Source organism: Neopelma chrysocephalum, unplaced genomic scaffold, assembly GCF_003984885.1.
Source record: "Neopelma chrysocephalum unplaced genomic scaffold, ASM398488v2 Primary Assembly neopelma1_92764, whole genome shotgun sequence".
Classification (NCBI taxonomy): Eukaryota; Metazoa; Chordata; class Aves; order Passeriformes; family Pipridae; genus Neopelma; species Neopelma chrysocephalum.
Window position 1 is genome coordinate 1 of NW_020921495.1, and position 18,586 is coordinate 18,586.

Genomic DNA, 18,586 nt, shown 5'->3' on the forward strand with positions numbered 1-18,586 from the left:
ATTTGATAAGCAAATTATCTCTTTTTGTCTTTATTGACTATCACAATGTTTATAATGTTTGTCTCTGTTTTCTAATTGTTTCAGCAAGTGAAAAAATTCCTTGATAATTTATATAAGGACTTACACAGGATTTCATACGAATAATCGAATCTGGTAAACACGTATTCGATCCCTTCTGCCCTTACAGCATTAGAACATGTAGCACATGGGGTTACACACAGTTTCACCAAAGCCAATCAGCAAAGGCAATGCAGAAACAGAAATACAGAACATAAATGTGTGGATGTGTGAAAGACGGCCGTCAGCATGAATGGAAAGAATGTATGTGTGTGTGTGTGAATCCAAACAACAATACCTCAAATAAAACACAGTAAACTTTGCCTGCACCTGCTATCAACACTAACCCTCAAGATCTCTCCTTAAATAAAAGGGGGGGAATACGGGATAAACTCCAAAGGAACATATTGCTGAAGCCTATATTAAAAAATTTAAATTGAACACAAATGATGTAAAATCTCAGGGAAACCCCCCAATTATAATCAAAAATTTGCAACCAAGCCAGTGGAAAAGACCATTTCCCACCATAACATGGGAAAGAAGGGTATATGTATGTTTCTGCAAGTTTTAGTTCAAAATAGATGGGTTAAACCAGCATTGCCACAGCCTGATGCAAAGCTTTAACCTTTTTGGGGATCACTTTAAGAGATGAGGGTTAGATAGTAAAGTTAAATAAATACATGTTGCAGTTAGGATTGGTTTACATTTTTATACTATACCTATTGAAAGGTTTACAATGTTTACAATTAAATGAGTGTTCTTAAAAAATATTAAAGAAGGGGGATTTGTGGGGATTAAAGCCTGGAAAAAAACAGACCTTGCAGAGAACAGAACAACTCATTACAGAAGTGAGTTTGTAGCACGGAAAACTGCCCCCCCAGGTGACAGCTAGCAGCCAATCGGATACTGTGGTCACACTTTTTGCCTTATAAGGAATGTTTTTCTCTTTGTGTTTGGTTATAAAATGGCTATGACCCCCAATAAACTTGTCTCAGTTTCTTCCCACACTGGGTCCGTGTCCTGAATGTCTTGCAGGTTCCCAGGTGTATTCATTGTTCCTGCAGAAACTCCTGGACTTTTTGTAAATGTTTTTTAGATTGTGACCTTTTGATTTGCTGGGATTGTGCTCGGCTTTGGATCCACTCTGCTGCTCAGACCTGTCTGTTCCTGCAGTTACCCAGAACCAGCTGCTCTAATCCGACAGCAGTTTTGCTTCTGAGCAGTTCTGGCCTTTGTATTTGTTTTGGAAGAACAATTCCAGAAGGAGCGGAGGTTGCCAGAGCAGGAGATGCATCTCCCGGGTGTTCAGGCTTCCCTGGAGTCAGATACCATTCATCCAGAAGCTGAGCTGTCACCCCATGTACTCCCCTGCTGAGGGAGGATTCCCCTCTCTGGATACCCCTGTCCATCCCAGGACAGTCTGTCTGGCTGTCCCTGAAGTGTCCTGAGTTGGGAATTGCTGGTTTTTTATGGACTTGTTCCTGGGGCCGGGAGAGCTCCCTGCCAGCCTCCCCTGGGAGCTGTATCCCAGAGGGAGAGGGGTGGCTGTGCCCTTCCTCAGCTGCACCACAAGAGCCCGGCTTGCACTGTTCCTGTATTCTGTGGGATGGGTTTTAATTCCTGTTGTGAAGCAACAGCTTTTCCCTGGGCTTTGCTAAGCGGGGACTCTGCTGACAGGAGGAACAGCTTGAGTTCCCTCTGCTCGTGGCATTGTCAGAAATGGATGGAGATGGGTCATGGTCACACTGCTTTTGATGTTGAAGAATGCTGAGCCCAGCTTGACACGTCAATCCCAAAACCCAACATCCCAGTCCAATTATCAGAAAAAAATTATTTATTTTCCCTATACAAATTGATTTGGTTTGCCAAAATTAATTTTGTGGGACAGAGTCGCATAAAGGCTCAATTCCAGCTCTGCAATCCTTCAGACATGAATGCCTGAATGTCTGGGGCTGGGATTGGATCCAGCTGCTCCCAGGATCCTCTGGGGAGTTTGGAAAGTTTGTCAGTCCTGCCTGCACCCTGTGACCCAACAGGAGGGGCTCTCTGATAACCCTTGTCCAAAGCTCCCGTTCTGCTCATGACACTTGGTCACTTTGTACGTTGTATGGAACAGGCGTATTCCGATGGGCCGAGTGTCCCTCGGGGCTGTGTCACAGGGGTGGTAACCTTTCCCACCTGCAGCTGATGTTCAGGTCGGAGCAGGAGTGTGGGTGCCTCAATTCTTCTGTTTCTAGGAGACCAACCATGTTAACCATAATCTGTCCTTACAGAAACAGGTTTTGGGAACAGATCCTACCGAGGGTTTCAAAAGAACATGGGAGGTGCCCACGGGCTGCTCCTCACCTGGGGTGGGTGATGGGTGCTGAGGGAACTGGGGTGCTCAAGGGGTGAGGGAATGGGAGTACCAGGGTTGCTGGGAATGCACAGAGGGCCTCCAAGGTCCTGGGGTGCTGGGGAATGCACAGCATCGGGTGCCATCTGGGGTGCTGCTCCCAGGTGCTACTGGCTGAGTCCTCAGGACAAAACTGGGGACAGCTCCTGCTCTGGGAACAAGCTGCGGAATGGCTCCCATCCCACTGATCCTGCGGGCTCTTGGGTCCACCTCACATCCCTGGGAAGTTTTTGCTTGCAGGCAGCCCCACTTTTCATTTTGACTTTCTGCTTTCTGTGCATTGCACCCACACACTGGGGTGCCCTGAGGTGTGCTGGGAGGCAGGGAAAGTAGTGGGGTCCTTCAAAAAGATGCCCCTGGGGAGAAATGGGGTAGAGGAGCTTGTACAGTTGTGCCAAAGAAGCAGGGACGGTCCTGGGAAAGGAGTGGTGGCATAAAGACAGGAGACCTGTGGGGGCCCTTGCAGGGAGGAAATGGGTCTGACCATTCTATGGGGAACCCGGGCTCTGGCCCCAGAAGTTCAGGTTCAAGCAGGGAGCAGGTGGAGCTGCTCTTTTGTGGGTCACACCCATGGGGTTCTGCCAACCTCCCTCCTGCAGGCTCAGCACTGTGGGACAGAGTGGCCAGGGGGGGGACAGGGCCAGCAGGGCCAGCAGGCCCTGGGCACAGGGAGGCCCCGCAGTGTCACAATGGCCCCTTGGCTCCAGGAGGCCCCAGATGCATCATCTGCCCTGTCCTGGACACTGTCTCACGTCTGCCCAGGGGATGGCAGAAATCTGCCCCTGCTGAGCTGTTCCCGTGGGCCAGTCAGGGGAGCAAAGCAGCACCACCAGACTGCTAAGGCTCCAAAAGCTCCTTGAACTCCACAACTGAAAACCCCCAGAAACTGCTCCCACTGCAGAGGTGCCAGCACAGAAAGCTGGTGCTGGCCTTGACTTGTCCTGGGCAGCCTCTCATCTGCACCTGAAACACTGGGGCTGGTGCTTTCCTTCCCAACTAAAGTTACCAAAACACACTTTCACTCAGGAAAGAGCCCAGCTTCAAAACTGAAACCCTCCAGTGACTGCTCCCACACAAAAGATGCCAGGACAGAAAGCTAGCACTGCTCTTCACGTTCCTCCCACTCTTTCTCAGCAGCACCACCAACAGAGGCTCCCTGAATCTGAGTTCCCAGTTCACAAAATTTACCACAACAGCAGTTAAAACAGCTGCTTGCAGTGTGGCTGTTGGGTTGGCAATGTTGAGTACTGCAGCTGTTAGTGGGGCCAAATCAACTGGAACTTTAAAAATTCCGTTTTGTGCTGCAGCGGAAGTTGAGTATTGTGGTACATTAGTGGTGTTTGAGTCAGGGAGTGCAGGTTCTGCACAGAGTAAATGCGCCATAGGGTCCTGATTTCCTTTAGGGTTGGGGTTGATGTCTGAACTGAAGGACAGCATACTGCTATCCAGCATATGCCACCTTTGACCTTTCACAACATAGAAACCCAGAATGTTTTCGCTGGGATCTCTAATTTCAGTGTGAATACTGGCATCTGCTTCTTGCCTGGAAGCCAGGAATGAACCTTGGTAGTTCAGCACATGGCACTTACTGCAGGGATTCTCATAGAATCACAGAATATCCTGAGGTGGAAGGGACCCACAAGGGTCATCGAGTCCAACTCCTGGCTCTGCACAGGACACCCCAGCAATCCCACCCTGTGTCTGAGAGCATTGTCCAAATGCTCCTTGAGCTCAGACAGGCCTGGTGCTGTGGCCACTGTCCTGGGGAGCCTGTTCCAGTGCTCAACTACCCTCTGGGGGAAAAGCCTTTTCCTGATATCCAACCTCCCCTGACTCAGCTCCAACTGTTCTCTCAAGTCCTGTCACTGGTCTGGAGAGTAAAGAGATCTATACCTGCCCCTGTGCTGCCCCTCAGATGGATGTTGAAGACCCCAGTGAGGTCTGAACTCAGTCTCCTCTTCTCCAGCTGAACACACCAAGTGCTCTCAGCCACTCCTCATAAGGCTTCCCCTGCAGACCCTTCCCCATCCTCGTGGCCTTCTTTGGATGCTCTGTAGTGGCTTCATGTCTTTTTTATTTTGTGATGCCCCAAAATGCCACCAGAACTCGAGGTGAGGCTGCCCCAGGTCAGAGCAGAGCGGGACAATCCCCTCCCTGTCCCGGCGGGCGATGCTGGGCCTGATGCCCCCAGGCCAGGGTTGTCCCTCCTGGCTGCCAGGGCACTGCTGACTCCTGGCCAAGTGGGCACCCCCCAGGACCTCCAGGGCCCTTCCCACAGCTGCTCTGCAGCCTCTTGTTCCCAGTCTATACCCACAGCCAGGGTTGTCTGGAAGAGGAGGAGGAGAAAGAGGAGGAGATGGAGAAGGAGGAGGAGGGAGAAAGGAGGGAGAAAGGAGGAACAGGGAGAGAAGGGATGCAGCAGAAGGAAGAGGAGTGGGAGGAAGAGAAGGGGGAGCAGGAAGAGGAGAAAGGTCACAGTTCCACCACTTGCTGCTGCCCATTGGAGAATCACGTCCCTCACATCCTGCAGGTGACCAGGGAGGTGGAGCTCACCCCAAATATCTTGGGGGGTCCCTGGGATTTTTTTTTGGCGGGGTGTAGTGGGTTTCTGTGGCCAGGGTTTGGTAGTGGGGAGGGCTATAGGGGTGTCTTCTGTTAGAAGCTGCCAGAAGCTTCCTCTCTCTGGTGAAGCCAACACCAGCTGACTCCAAGATGCACTTCCTGCTGCTGGCCACGGCTGAGCCAATTAGGAGTAATACTAATGCCTCTGTGATAACATTTAAGAACAGAAGGTTGTTGTGCAGTGAAAATTCCAACCAGGGGAGAGCTGAGTGGGAACGTGAACAACAATGCAGACACCAAGGTCAGTGCAGAAGGAGGGGCAGGAGGGGATCCAGGTGCCGGAGCTGAGGCCCCTGCAGCCCGTGGTACAGACCATGGTGGGGCAGCTGTGCCCCTGCAGCCTCTGGAGGAGCATTGGGGTGCAGAGACCCACCTGCAACCCATGGAGGAGCCCATGCTGGAGCAGGTGGATGCAGGAAGGAGGCTGTGACCCCGTGGGAGGCCCAAGATGGACCAGGGTCCTGCCAGGGACCTGCAGCCCTTGGAGAGAGTAATCCACACTAGAGTAGGATTTTCCTGGGTAGGACTTTTGGCCCCTGTGGGGGACCCACGCCGGTACAGCTCATTGGTGAAGGGCTGCACCCCATGGCAAAGTGACCCATGGGACAGCAGTTTGTGAAGAACTGTTGCCCCTAGGATGGACTTACACCGGAGAGGTTTATCAAGGACTATCTCCCGTAGGAGGGACCCCACGGAAAGCAGAGGAATGACTTGTCTCCCTCAGCAGAGGCAGAAATATCATCTCACTATAACCCCCATTCCCCATCCCCCTGCACCACTGGGGGGAAGGAGAGAGAACATGGAAGGAAGGAGGGGTGGGGGGAAGGTGGTTTTAAGATTATTTTACTTCTCACTCTTTTGCTCTGATCCTGTTAGTAATAATTTTAAGTAATGAAATAGAAATATGCCCACTTTGAGATTGTGTTGCCCATGAAGGTGATCAGTAAGTAACCTCTCCCAGCTCTTATCTCAATTCATGAATCCTTAGCTGTTTTTCTCTCCTCTCTCCAGTTGCAGATGGGAGTGAGAGAGTGGCTTTAGTGGGTACCTGGCATCAGGCCAGGGTCAACCCACTACAGGGGGAATATTTGGAGCTTGGAGAACTCTAAAGCTGAGCTGCAAACACCCCTTGGGATGACCCTGGGGGGTCCACAGGAGGTGGGGTTTTTTTATGGGGTTCTAGTGGTGGCTGCTGGCAGAGCCCTGGTGGTGGGGAGCAGGATATGGGGCCAGAGATGGGAGACTCACCAACAGCCTGGAGAGCACAGTAGTTTAGCTTAAGCCTTCCTGGTAACCAGGAAGGAACTAGGAAAGTGACCAAGGAAGTATTCCACCTATTCCTTTACATAAACAGACCTATAAATATAAGGGGAGGAGGGATTTACCCTGTCTTCTCTTCCGGCGAACCTGGGAGACAGCAGGTGCCTGCGGTTGGTCTCGCTTATCTGGGAGTTGAGGCCTGCTCAGGCTTGTTGTTTGCCACGCGGGAGGTGGAGGGTGCTGGCAGTGTCCTGCTTTTCTCAAGGCAAGTATTGAGATTTCATTTTGCTAGTTCTTAATTTTGCTAGTTCCCGGGTTTCTATTGTGCATATCTGTTTTGGTTTTGTCCCTTTTCGTCCATTTTCACTTTCCCTTTCCTTTTTTTGGGTTTTTTTGGGGTTCTCATGTTTATATGTACATAGTATTCTCACTGTATATAACAGTGATATATGTAAAATATATATTTTTGCTGCAACTCTGCTATTTTGGTTTTTTCCTCTTTCTGGGAAGTAAGGTTTTTTTTCGCTGGGTCTTGGAGACTTGGCAGGAAGCCAGGTCCAAACTTACACACCTTCACTTTCCCCTTGCAGCTTATAAACTGCATGACATGCACAGCTCTATGCGTTCAGCTCTATGTCTCCTCACACAGCCTCGGTCTCACAGAATCCAGTTACAAAACTAAAACCATTCAGCAGATGGTCCTACAGAAAAGATTCTAGAAGAAAAAGCCAGGGCTAAAATTCACTTCTTTTTTGCAGCCTGGAAACTGCACAGCCAACAAGGAGACGATTCGCTTTCCTTCTCATGTATACACAGGATCACATTCTTTCAGTCTTGAAGAGCCAGAATCAAAAACTGAACTCCTACACCAATGGTGCCAAAACAAAAAGCTCTTTTGCGATGTGAACCTGCAAAAGAAGGCAAGGTCCCAGAAGATCCTGAGAGCTCTGCAGCCCCTCTCTGCCATCCCATCTCCCCAGGGCAGCACAAAAGCCCTTGTGGTCCTCAAGAGCTCTCACTGCTGCACACACCTGGCCCATCCCAAAGCTGGTGCAGTCAGAAAGCTGTTCTCATTTCCCATTCAGTCCTGCTCTGCTGAGGATGGATCTCAAAAAAATTCCTCGTAGGAATTTATAATGAACTTCATGACCCCAAACAGGCATCCTGGGGGTCCCTCCTCTCTGTGCTCCCCTCCTCTCTAGGCTGCCAGTGGCCCCGAGATTCCCCCCTCTCTGGGGTCCCCCCTCTACAGGCCCCACATTTCAGGGTCCCTGGGCTCCCCCCACCTCAGCTGCTGTGGGTCCCAGGGGTTCCCTCTCTCCAGGCTCCCCCCTCCCTGATGTGCTCCCTCTCCAGGCTGTCGGCAGTCCCGAGGGTCCCCCGTGAGACTGAAATGTTAATGGTTAATGACTCGAGCAATCAGCCGTTTGCAAAAGCAGTGGGTGCTTTGCTGATGATGTGCACGGTAACAGCCCAGGGACAGAGGGCATGGGCCCCAGAGGGTGCCCACAACAAATCAACCTTTGTTTAGGGAGAAGCTGAGTTTTGAGCCAGATAAAAGAAGCGAGATGGGATGGTGCTTCTTATCATGACAATTTCCTCCCTTACACAACTGGGTGGGGACTGCCTCAGCTCTGATACTGGCAAGGTCCCAGGACTGAACCAGCTAAAGCAGCCAAAGAGCAAATCCAAGTTGAAAACATCACTACCCTCAAAGAAAGGTTTGGCTGACCTTCCCCTTTCATGTGCAAACTCCTATTTACACCGTACTTGAGAGACAACACGAACTCCTTCCCAATTATATGTACCAATAAATTCTGTCACTCTCACAGAATCCAGCTACACAATTGAAAACTTCTGGCCCACAAAAGGGCCAGGTGAGAAAGCTGTTGCTGATTCCATCTTCCACTGCACCCACTGAACTGCACTTTCCTTCTCAGTTCTCCATATCATCATAATCCTTCAGTCTCAGAGTCAGGATCCAAAACGAAGCCCACCACTAACTGCTCAAACACTAGGAGTATCCAGGATGAAAAACTCAACAGCTTGACTTTTATATTCCCACTCTAGAGGTTCAACAGCTCTGACTGATAGCACTGTACATTAGGAAAAGCATTTAAATTTTCCAGGACACTCTCTAAACTCCCCAATGTCAAGTAAATGGGGGTCACAGGGTGGGAGACCTGGGACGGCTGGGAAGGGGGGGTTGCAGGGGTTCTCAGTTTTGAGGAAAGAGGGATCTGGGGACTGGGAAAGGCAGGAATGAGGTTCCAGGGGGAATCCAGCTTCATGGAAAAGGGCCATCCAAGGGCTGGGAGAGAAAGGATGGGTGCAGAGGGATATTCGTGCAGGATAAGAGGGTGCAGAAGGGTCCTGGTGTCTGATAAGGGGGTGCAGGGGCAGTCCTGGCACCAGGGAAAGGGGTTCAGGGGTGTCTAGGTGCCCAGAAATGTGAGTTCAGGGAGTCCCAATGCTGGAAAAGGGGGTCCAGAAATGCAGGTTCAGGTCCCCATGCCCAAGAATGGAGGTCTGGGGTGTGTCTGTGCTGGATTAGAAAGTTCAGGGGGGTCCCAATGCCAGGTAATATGGTGCAGGGGGATCCCTGTGCCTGGAAATGGAAGTTCAGGGGGGCCCCTGTGCCTAGGAATTCCGTTGCAGGGGTCTAAAGCAGTGCGGTGGGGGGGGGGATGGGATAGGATGGGATGGGATGGCATGGGAGTGCTGGAGGGGGAGTATGATGGTGACACAGGAAATTTTGGGTGATTCCCCTGTATCCTCCTGGGAACACACTGGGATCTCCCTGGAACTCCCTGGAACCATCCATGGATATGTACTGGGAGACCCGCAGCCTGGGCTCCAACAGTGCGGAGTGCAGGAAGCGCCGAGAATTGAGAACTATGGGGACACGGAAGCTTGGAGGAGTCTGAGGGGGGCCAAGGGTGAAGAAAAGGGAGAACTGGAAGAGCTGGGAGAGCTTGAAGGAGATTCAGGGGAGTCACAGGGTCAAGGAAAGGGGGGCTGGGGATGGAGAGACAAGGGATGTGGAGTCCAAGGGGTCCCAGTGCCCAGGAAAGGGTGGTCCAGGGGTCCCAACATTGAGGAAAAGGGGGTCAGGGGGTGGGGAGACCCGGGTTGGCTGGAATGTGGGGTTCAGGGAGATCTGATCCCAGTCACTTGCAGGCACTCCTATTATTATGCCAATTGCCCCCCAGCTTGGGCCAAGTTGCTCTCATTCACCCCCAGTATAGTTCCAGTCATCCCTAGTATGATTCCAGTCATTCCCACTATGGTGTCAGTTCCAGTCACTCCCAGTATGGTCCCATTTGCCCCCAGTGTGGTTCCAGACACTCCTGGCATAAACCCAGTCGCTTCCAGTCACTTCTAGTAGAATACCAACTGCCCCCAGCTTGGTCCAATTTGCTCCCAGTCACCCCCGGTAGGGTTCCACTCACTTCTAGTCACTCGCAGTATGTTTCCAGTCATTCGCAATATGTTCCCAGTCACATCCAGTTTGATCCCAGTTGTCCCCAGCATGCTCCCAGTCACTCCCAGTCACTCTCAGTGGTCCTAGTTGCTCCCAGTATGATCCCAGTTATCTCCATGATGATCTGCTTCTCCCAGTGTATCCCAGCTGTACTTAACATCATCCCAGTTGCCCTCAGCATGCTCCCAGTCACTCCTACTATGATCCTTGTATGAACCCAGTCACTCTCAGTCACTCCCAGTATGATCCCAGTGACCCCTAGCATGGTCCTGGTTCCTCCAAGTTACCCCCAGTATGGTTCCAGTTTCTTCCAGTATGATTCCAGTCAATCCCACTGTGGTCCATTCGGTTCCAGTGTCTCCTAGTACAATCCCAATATGATGTCTGTCACTCCTAGTCATTCCCAGTATAATCTCAGATGCCCCCAGTGTGGTTCCTGTTGCTCCTAGTGTGGTTCCAGTCACTCTCAGTATGAACCAGGTCGCTTCCGGTCACTCCCAGTAGGAGCCCAGCCAATTCCAGTCACTCCCAGTATGGTTTCAGTCACTCTCAGTATGATTCCAGTATGATCCCACTCAGTCTCAGTCAGTATCAGTATGATCCCAGTTGCCCCCAGCACGGTACCAGTTGCTCACAGTTTGATCCTACTCTCTCCCAGTCACTCCCAGTATGATCCCAGTCACCCCCAGCATAGTCCTGCTTGCTTCCAGTCACCCTCAATATAATCTCAGGCAGTCCCACTAGGGTCACATTCAGTTTCAATCACTACCCGTATGACCCCAGTATGTTCTCCATCACTCCTAGAATAATCTCAGTATGATTCCAGTCACTCCCAGTCGCTCCCACTCACTCCCAATCAGATCACAGTTGCTCCCTGTGTGGTCCTAATTGCTCCCAGTCACTCCCAGTATGGTTTTAATAATCTCCGGTATGATTCCAGTCACTTCCGCTATGGTCTCAGTCAGTTGCAGTCACTCCCAGTATAGTCCCAGTCACCTGTAATATGATGCCATTTGCCCCCAGTGTGGTTGCAGACACTCCCGATATGAACCCAGTTGCTTCCAGTCACTTCTAGTAGGATCCCAATTCCCCCCACCTTAGTCTAAGTTGCTCCCAGTCACCCCCAGTGAGGTTTGGGTATTTTTCCAGTCACTTCCAGTATGATCCCAGTCACTTCCAGCATGATCCCAGTCACTTCCAGCTACTCCCAGTAGAATTGTAGTCACTCCTGGTTACTCCCAGTATTATGACAATCACCCCCAGCTTGGTCAAAGTTGCTTCATTCATCCCGATATGGTATCAATCACCCCCAGTATGATCCCAGTCAGTTCCTGTCACTCCCAGAATGATTCCATTATGATCCCAGCCACTCCCAATGTGATCCCAGTCTCTTCCTCTATGGTCTCAGGCAGTTCCAGTCACTCCCACTAAGGTTCATGTAAGTTCCACTCACCCCCAGTACGATTCCAGTCTGATCCCAGTCACTCCTTCTATTGTCTTAGACAGTTCCAGTCACTCCCAGTATGATTGGTCCCACTGTCCTGTTACTGACAAAGATATCAAACAGCACCGGTCCCATCCCCTTCCCTTGAGGATGCCCCTTGTCACCAGCCTCCACTCTTCCATCGAGCTGTTGACTGCGACCTTTTGAGTGTGACCATCCAACCCATTCCTTATTCACTGAGTAGGCCATCCCTCATATCCATATCTCTCCAGTTTGGAAACCAGGGGGTTGTGCAGGACAGTGTCAAATGCTTCGCACAAGTCCAGGTGGGTGACATCAGTTGCTCTTCCCCCTCCACCACTGCTGTAACCCTGTCGTGAAAGACACCAAAGTTGTCAGGCTTGATTTGCCCTCAGTGAAGCCATGCTGGCTGTCACCAACCACCTCCTTATTTTCCATGTACCTTAGCATGGATTCCAGGAGGATCTGCTCCATGATCTTGCCCAGCACAGAGGTGAGACTGACCAGCCTTGTCCATGATTAAACATGAAAGGATCCAGCTTGGCTTCATGTTGTTCCCAAAACAGGTGGGGTGGACACCAGGGACAATGTCACAGATGCAACCAGATCTTCTCCAGGGCCACCGTGGGGCTCTGGGTGCCTCCAGAGCAGTGGAAGAGCTGGAGACCAAGGGCTTGAAAGACCACAACTGCCCTCCACTGCTCACAGGATACCTCAATGCCCTCAAGAATTTGACCTGCATGTTGATCTTCTTCTGTCCCTCTTCCTGGAGAAGGAGATACGTGCCTAAACCTCCATCGTCTCCACACCCTCTCTACAGGTATTTATGGAATTCACGAGGCCCCACAGTGTCTTTCCATTCCAGCACCCTCAGCCTTCTCCAGTCCCAGTCATCATATTGGTGGCCCTTCCCCTTGTCCGGTTTAAAGCTCCCTGAGGCATCTGGCCACCTTACTGGTGATGACCCAGTTGTTCCAGCTGGTCAGGTGAATCCCACCAACTCCCAACAGACCTTCGCAGAAGTGAATCCATGATCATGGAAGCCCAAACCTTGAGTACAGCACCAACCAAGTGCTCCAGTCCCTTCATAACCATTCATGGACTCTCTCCAGTATGGTCATGTCTCCCCAGGACTGGGAAATGCTGTTCCTGGGTCACACAGGTGAGGAGACCCTGGGGGGCAGGTTGAGCTTCTGGCCCATGGTTAATGTCCCTCCCTTGGCCCAAGGCCACCCCTGGGGTCATCGTTTGGGTAATGTCCCCATGGCCAGCCCTGGGGCCGTTGCTTGAGTAATGTCCCCACGGCCACCCCCAGGGCCATCACTTGGGTAATGTCCCCACGGCCACCCCCAGGACTGTCACTTGGGTAATGTCCCGAAGGCCACCCTCAGGACTGTCACTTGAGTAACATCCCCACAGCCACCCCCAGGGCCATCACTTGGGTAATGTCCCCATGGCCACAACTGTTGAGATCAGATGTACTGTTGAGATCAGATGTACCGGATGCTGGCTGTTAGCAGTGATCTGATAACACCTCCCTGAGGAGGAAGGATCTGTCACCCACTTGCGCAACAGCCACAGGGGTTGGGACACCCAAAACACCCAAAACAGCAGTTTGCACCCCAGAGCCCCTCACTCCTCTCTGAAGGCATCTCCTGGACACCACCTCAGCTCGCTATGGCCAGGTACAAGGTGACAGTGGCCACAGGTGATGTGGCAGAAGCTGGCACCAACAACTCCATCTCCATCACCTTGGTGGGCAGCCGAGGCGAGAGCCGCAGGACCACTGTCTCCCTCTTGTTCCTGCCGGGACAGGTGGGGATGAGGACACAACATGTGGCAGAGCTGTCCTGGGGACATGAGAGGTGGCACAGGCTGTCCCAGGGACATGAGGGGCTGCACAGACTCTTCTGGGAGTACAAGGAGATGGTGGGAAGGGATTTGGGGGGGGATGCTGGGAAAGGGGTCTTGTGGGGATGGGTGGGAAGAAGTCTTGGGAAATGGTGGGAAGGGATCTTTGGGGGGGGAATGGAAAGGGGTTCCAGGGGTGTAGAGGAAAAGGATTTGGGGGGGGATGGTGGAAGATAAGGATCCTGGAGGGTTGGAAGCAAGGGGATGCTCTGAGCCTCTTCTCTGCTGGTGTCCCGTGGTGCCACCCTGGGGCATCTGCGCACTCTTCAGAAGCCATTCCCTCCTCTTCAGGAGAAGAGCCTGTCTGTGGACTGTGGGCAGGACCTGGGCCCTATTGTCCTCATCCGCCTGCACAAGTGGCGGCTCTTCTTGGAGGATGCCTGGTTCTGCAAGGATGTCCGGGTGACAGCCCCTGACGGCACCCTTTACCGCTTCCCCTACTACCAGTGGCTGGAGGGGGTCACCACGGTGGAGGTGCGGGAGGGCTCAGGTAAGACATGCCCAAACCCCAATCCTCCTCTGACGGCTGGAGGTCCAACCTTGACCCCACCTCCTCCTTTCCAGGGAAGAAGCTGGCGGATGATGAGCTGCAGATCCTCAAGGAACATCGGCATCGGGAACTGGCGGCACGGCAGGAGGCTTTCCGGTGACAGTGGGGACGTGGGGACAAGGCCCACCTCGGCCAGGTGGGCGGTCAGCGGTGATGCTGATGTCTGTCCCCATGTACCACACCAGGTGGAAGAACTACGCCCAGGGCTGGCCCCATTGCCTCAGCGTGGGCTCCATCCTCGAGTTGGACTCCAATATCCAGTTCTCCTCTGTCAGAGTCACTAACTTCACTGGTTTCCTCATCTTACAGTAAGCACTGCCCTGAGGCTGGGTGGGATCTGGATGGTTGTGGGAAGAGGGGCCAGAGAAGAGAGGGGGCTGTGCTGAGGTTCCCCTCTGCCCTGTAGAGGGGCCTCCCACTTTCTGTCAGGGTTCCTGCTGAGAAACACCTCCTGGGACAGTCTGGATGAGATGCGCACCATCTTCTCCCGGACACAGGGAAGAGACATTGGTGGGTGCCTTGTGTGTTCCCCTCCCCACCACTCAGGGCTTCCCTTTCCCTGGAGGGTGGGTAAGTGGGTGCTGATATCTGACCACCCCGCTAGTCCCTGAGTACGTGGCCAAGCACTGGCAAGAAGATGAGTTCTTCGGTTACCAGTTCCTCAATGGCAACAACCCCATCATCATTCGATGTTGCACTGTGTTGCCATCCAAATTCCCGGTGACGCCAGAAATGGTGGCTGGCTCACTGGGGAGTGGCACTGACCTGGGCAAGGAGCTGCAAGAAGGTCGGATCTTCATCGTGGACTATGAGGTGTTAGATGACATCCCAGCTGACACCATCAATGGGCGCCAGCAATACGTGGCAGCCCCACTCTGCCTCCTTCACCAGGGCACTGATGGGCTCCTGCGCCCCATTGCCATCCAGGTAGGGATGCCCCACATCAAACTGTGCCGTGGGGAGGGTGAGGATGGTCCCAGACCATGGGATGGTGTCCCACAGCTCAGCCAAACACCAGGACGCTCCAGCCCCATCTTCCTGCCGAGTGATGATGAGTGGGACTGGCTGTTGGCCAAGACCTGGGTGCGCAATGCTGACTTCTACAGCCACCAGCTCCTCACCCACCTGCTGAGGACCCACCTGTTCGGGGAGGTCTTCGCCGTTGCCACCCTGCGCCACCTGCCCACATGCCACCCCCTCTTCAAGGTAAGGTCCCTCCTGAGGGCCACCTGCTGCGCCCTCACTCATCTGACAGTGGCAATGCCCCATGGGACCCCCTCCCCCCGGCTTCATGCGGGGGGTCCCTGGTCACCTGGCAGGTGTTGGTTCCCCCCTCAGCTCCTCATGCCCCACTTCCGCTTCACGCTGCACATCAATACCTTGGCGCGCTCCGTCCTCATCAACCCCGGCGGCCTCATCGACAAGGTAAGCCCTGGGGCCTGGGAGTACTGGGCTCTGCTGGGGCCACTGGGGCCTTGTGGGAGCACTGGGGGGCACTGGGGTGTACTGGGGACACTGGGGTCAGTCTGCTGGAGTCTGCTGGAGGCACTGGGGGCCACTGAGAGAACAGTGGGCACTGGGTGCACTGAGGGGTATTGGGGGTGGTGGGGTCTACTTGGGGCACTAGGAGGCAGTGAGGTCTACTGGGAGTTCTGGGGGGTACTGAGGTGCTACTGGGAGCACTGGAGTGTACTGGAATTGCTGGGGAACACTGTAGTGTACTGGGGAAACTGGGAGGCCCTGGGAAATATGGGAGCCCTGGGAGAAACTAGAGAACCTGGAGTTGAGGACACTGGAGAGCACTGGGGTGCACTGGGGGACTGGGTGTGTACCTGGAGGACTGGTGCCCTGGGAGCACTGGGGGACACGGGGGTATGCTGGGAACACTGGAGGACACTGAAACCTGACGCCTCCTGCCCTGACCTGCCCACCCATGGGTGCCTCCCCTCTCCCAGGGCTCAGGGGTTACCTATGAGGGGCTGAAGCTGGTGGTGCAGCGGGGCCTGGAGCAGGTGACCTACACGTCCCTGTGCCTCCCTGATGACATCCGCCACCGTGGCATGTCCAATGTCCCCAACTACCACTACCGGGATGACGGGATGAGCCTCTGGGAAGCCATTGAGAGGTGGGACCAGTTTCGGGGGTTGGAAGTGGTCTTGGGTGTGCCTCAGGACCTCACAATCATCTCATCCCTTTGGCAGCTTTGTCACCGGCATTGTGACCTTCTACTATGGTGGGGATGCTGCAGTGCGCGGGGACACGGAGCTGCAGGCCTGGGTGATGGACATCTTCACCAACGGCTTCTTGGGCAGGACCTCCTCAGGTAGCACACCTGCAGCTGCCACGGCATGTCCCCAGGGGTGGCAGGAGACAGGGACAGGTCCCTGAGGCTCTTGGCTGTCCCCCTCCCACCCAGGTGTCCCCTCCTCACTGCAGACAGTGGAAGAGCTCATCAAGTTCCTCAGCATGGTGATGTTCACCTGCTCGGCTCAGCACGCAGCTGTCAACAATGGGCAGGTGAGACAGGACCCAGAGACCTAAAGGATGTCCCCAGCTGTGCTGGGGTCATGTCCCCCTCCCAGCCTTTTATGTGCAGGAGGGATGTCCCCATCCTAAACCAATGTCCATGTCACACTACTCTACATGATAGAGGGATGTCCCTATCCTGAACTAATATCCGTGTCACACCACTCTACATGCCAGAGGGGTGTCCCCATCCCTCCTGTCCCCATATTGTAAGGACTTCCCCACTCTACCTCAGAACGACATCCCCATCCAATGTGTCCCCATGCCAGAGGTATGTCCCCATCCATCCCCTCTTTACGCAGGAAGGGATGACCCCATCTGTCCCATCCTCTCTCCATGGTGGAGAGAATGTCCCCATCAGTCCATGCTGGACAGGATGTTCCTATCCATCCCCTTGCCATGCTGGGGATATGTTCCCATCTCTCCCCTCTCTGTGCCAGGGGATGTCCCCACCCATCCCCTTGCTGTTTTGGGAGGTTGTCCTCTCCAGTGACGTGTCCCCCTGCAGTATGACTTAGGCGCCTTCGTCCCCAATGCCCCATCCTCCATGCGCCACCCGCCGCCCCGCGAGAAGGGACGGGCCTTCCTCCAGCACTTCCTCGACACGGTCCCTGAGGTGTCCACCACTGCCAACATCCTAGTGACCCTGATCCTCCTCAGCTCCCAACTCAAGGACAGGGTGAGTCTGTCCCCACAATCCCCATGGCCCCCCCAAATGGGTCCATGGGGCTGGGAAACCCAAAAGGTGTCCACAAGGCTGGATGTCAGCACCTTCGGTGTCCTCAATCCTGGAGCGTGGCCACCACTGCTCCACAGCTACCAGGGTGCCAGAGAACCCCCCAATAGCACCAAGGGGTTGAAGCTGAGGGATCTCCATCCCTGTCCCCCCAGAGGCTCCTGGGACAGTACCCCGAGGAGCGGTTCACAGAGGCGGAACCTCGGCGGCTTATCCGGGCCTTCCAAAGGCGGCTGGAGGAGATCCGAGACCGGATCGAGGAGAGGAACTACCTGGCTGAGCTGAGATACAACTACTTGAACCCACTGGAGACTGAGAACAGCATCTCCATCTGAGTGCAGTGGCTGCACCCATGCAGCACCCCCAGCACTCTCAGCAACCCCGGCACCTGGACACCCAATGCACCCAGCAAGCCCAGTTCCCAGCTCCACCAGCACCCCACACATGGCCACCCCCAACACTCTTGTCACCCAGCATCCTGCACTTGGACAACCCCGGCACACCCAGGACCCCACACTTGGACACCCTCAGCACCCACCCCCTCAGCACCCTCAGCATCCCCTGCCCCATTTCCTTCCCCCCAATAAATGCCAGCTGTCAGTCAAACCCTCACTGCTCTGGGGGAGCACTCCAAAACTACAGGAACCCCCCGGTCCCTCCCCACAGCCCCCACTCAAAGTGGGAGCTGGATTGGGGCAACTGAGACATGATACCCACTGCTCCCAGTGGCCCCTTCCAGTGCTCACAGTGTCCATCACTGGTCCCCAGTGACATCAGTGTCCCCCTGCAGTGCTTGCCAGTCTCCCCAGCGCTCCCAGTGTCCTCCTCATTGTTCCTAGTGCCCCCCTATTACAGGGTAGACTGTGAGCTTCAGACAAAGTTTATTAGAGAAGATACTTTTGAGTCACAAGGTCCAGAAAGGATCCCGAACACCCCAAAACCCACAGAGGACCCCTGGCTTTCTAAACTCCTTCTCCGAGGGGAACGTTGGTGTGGCTGCACCCAATCCAAGCCCAGCTCCCTCAGCCTTTCCTCACAGGCAAAGTGCTCCAGCTCCATCTTGGAGGCCCTTCACTAAACCTGCTCAAGCTTACAGACATCTTTCCTATGTTGAGGAACCAAAACCAAGGCACAGTAACCTGGATAATCCACCACCTTGATAGGGGTCACACAGCCCAGGGTGCTCCTGGCCTCCCTTGCTGCCTCCTGTCCAGTTCCCTGCCCATCAGAGTTTTCTTACTGGGTTGCTCCCAGCCAGGCAGTTCCCAGCCTGTGCCATGGCCAGGATGAGTCCCTTGCAGGGGCAGACACTGGCATTTGTCCTTCTGGGATTTCATGAGGTTCCTACCAACATGTGCTCTCCCCCTCCTTGAAGCCCCTCAGCGAGCACAGAGGCCTGAGAGACCTTTCCAGTAAAGACTCAGGCAAAGAAGCCATGGAGTCCCTCAGCACCACATCAGCGTCTACTGGAATTAAATCCCCCTCCCCATTCCACAGCAGCCCTGCATTTCCCTCTTTGATCTTTGGTCTCCAGCAGAGAGATTGAAGCTCTGTTTGCTCTTGGCTTTTCTTGCAGCCAC

At 53.8% G+C, this 18,586-nt stretch overlaps 1 protein-coding gene and 1 long non-coding RNA gene across 2 annotated transcripts; both read left to right on the top strand.

Moving 5' to 3' along the window:
• Nucleotides 1–855: 855 nt before the first annotated feature.
• Nucleotides 856–1,906, top strand: LOC113980152. Its single transcript, XR_003538083.1, has 2 exons — nucleotides 856–905; nucleotides 1,093–1,906. It is a non-coding gene; the product is annotated as an uncharacterized LOC113980152 (long non-coding RNA).
• Nucleotides 1,907–12,960: 11,054 nt separating this feature from the next.
• Nucleotides 12,961–17,566, top strand: LOC113980151 (hydroperoxide isomerase ALOXE3-like). Its single transcript, XM_027707385.1, has 13 exons — nucleotides 12,961–13,098; nucleotides 13,486–13,684; nucleotides 13,759–13,840; nucleotides 13,930–14,052; nucleotides 14,151–14,254; nucleotides 14,349–14,671; nucleotides 14,747–14,950; nucleotides 15,083–15,169; nucleotides 15,700–15,869; nucleotides 15,946–16,067; nucleotides 16,161–16,261; nucleotides 16,779–16,949; nucleotides 17,162–17,566. Exons 1-13 carry the CDS (start codon nucleotides 12,961–12,963, stop codon nucleotides 17,339–17,341), a joined length of 2,004 nt encoding a protein of 667 aa, XP_027563186.1. The 3' UTR covers nucleotides 17,342–17,566.
• The last annotated feature ends 1,020 nt before the right edge of the window (nucleotides 17,567–18,586 follow it).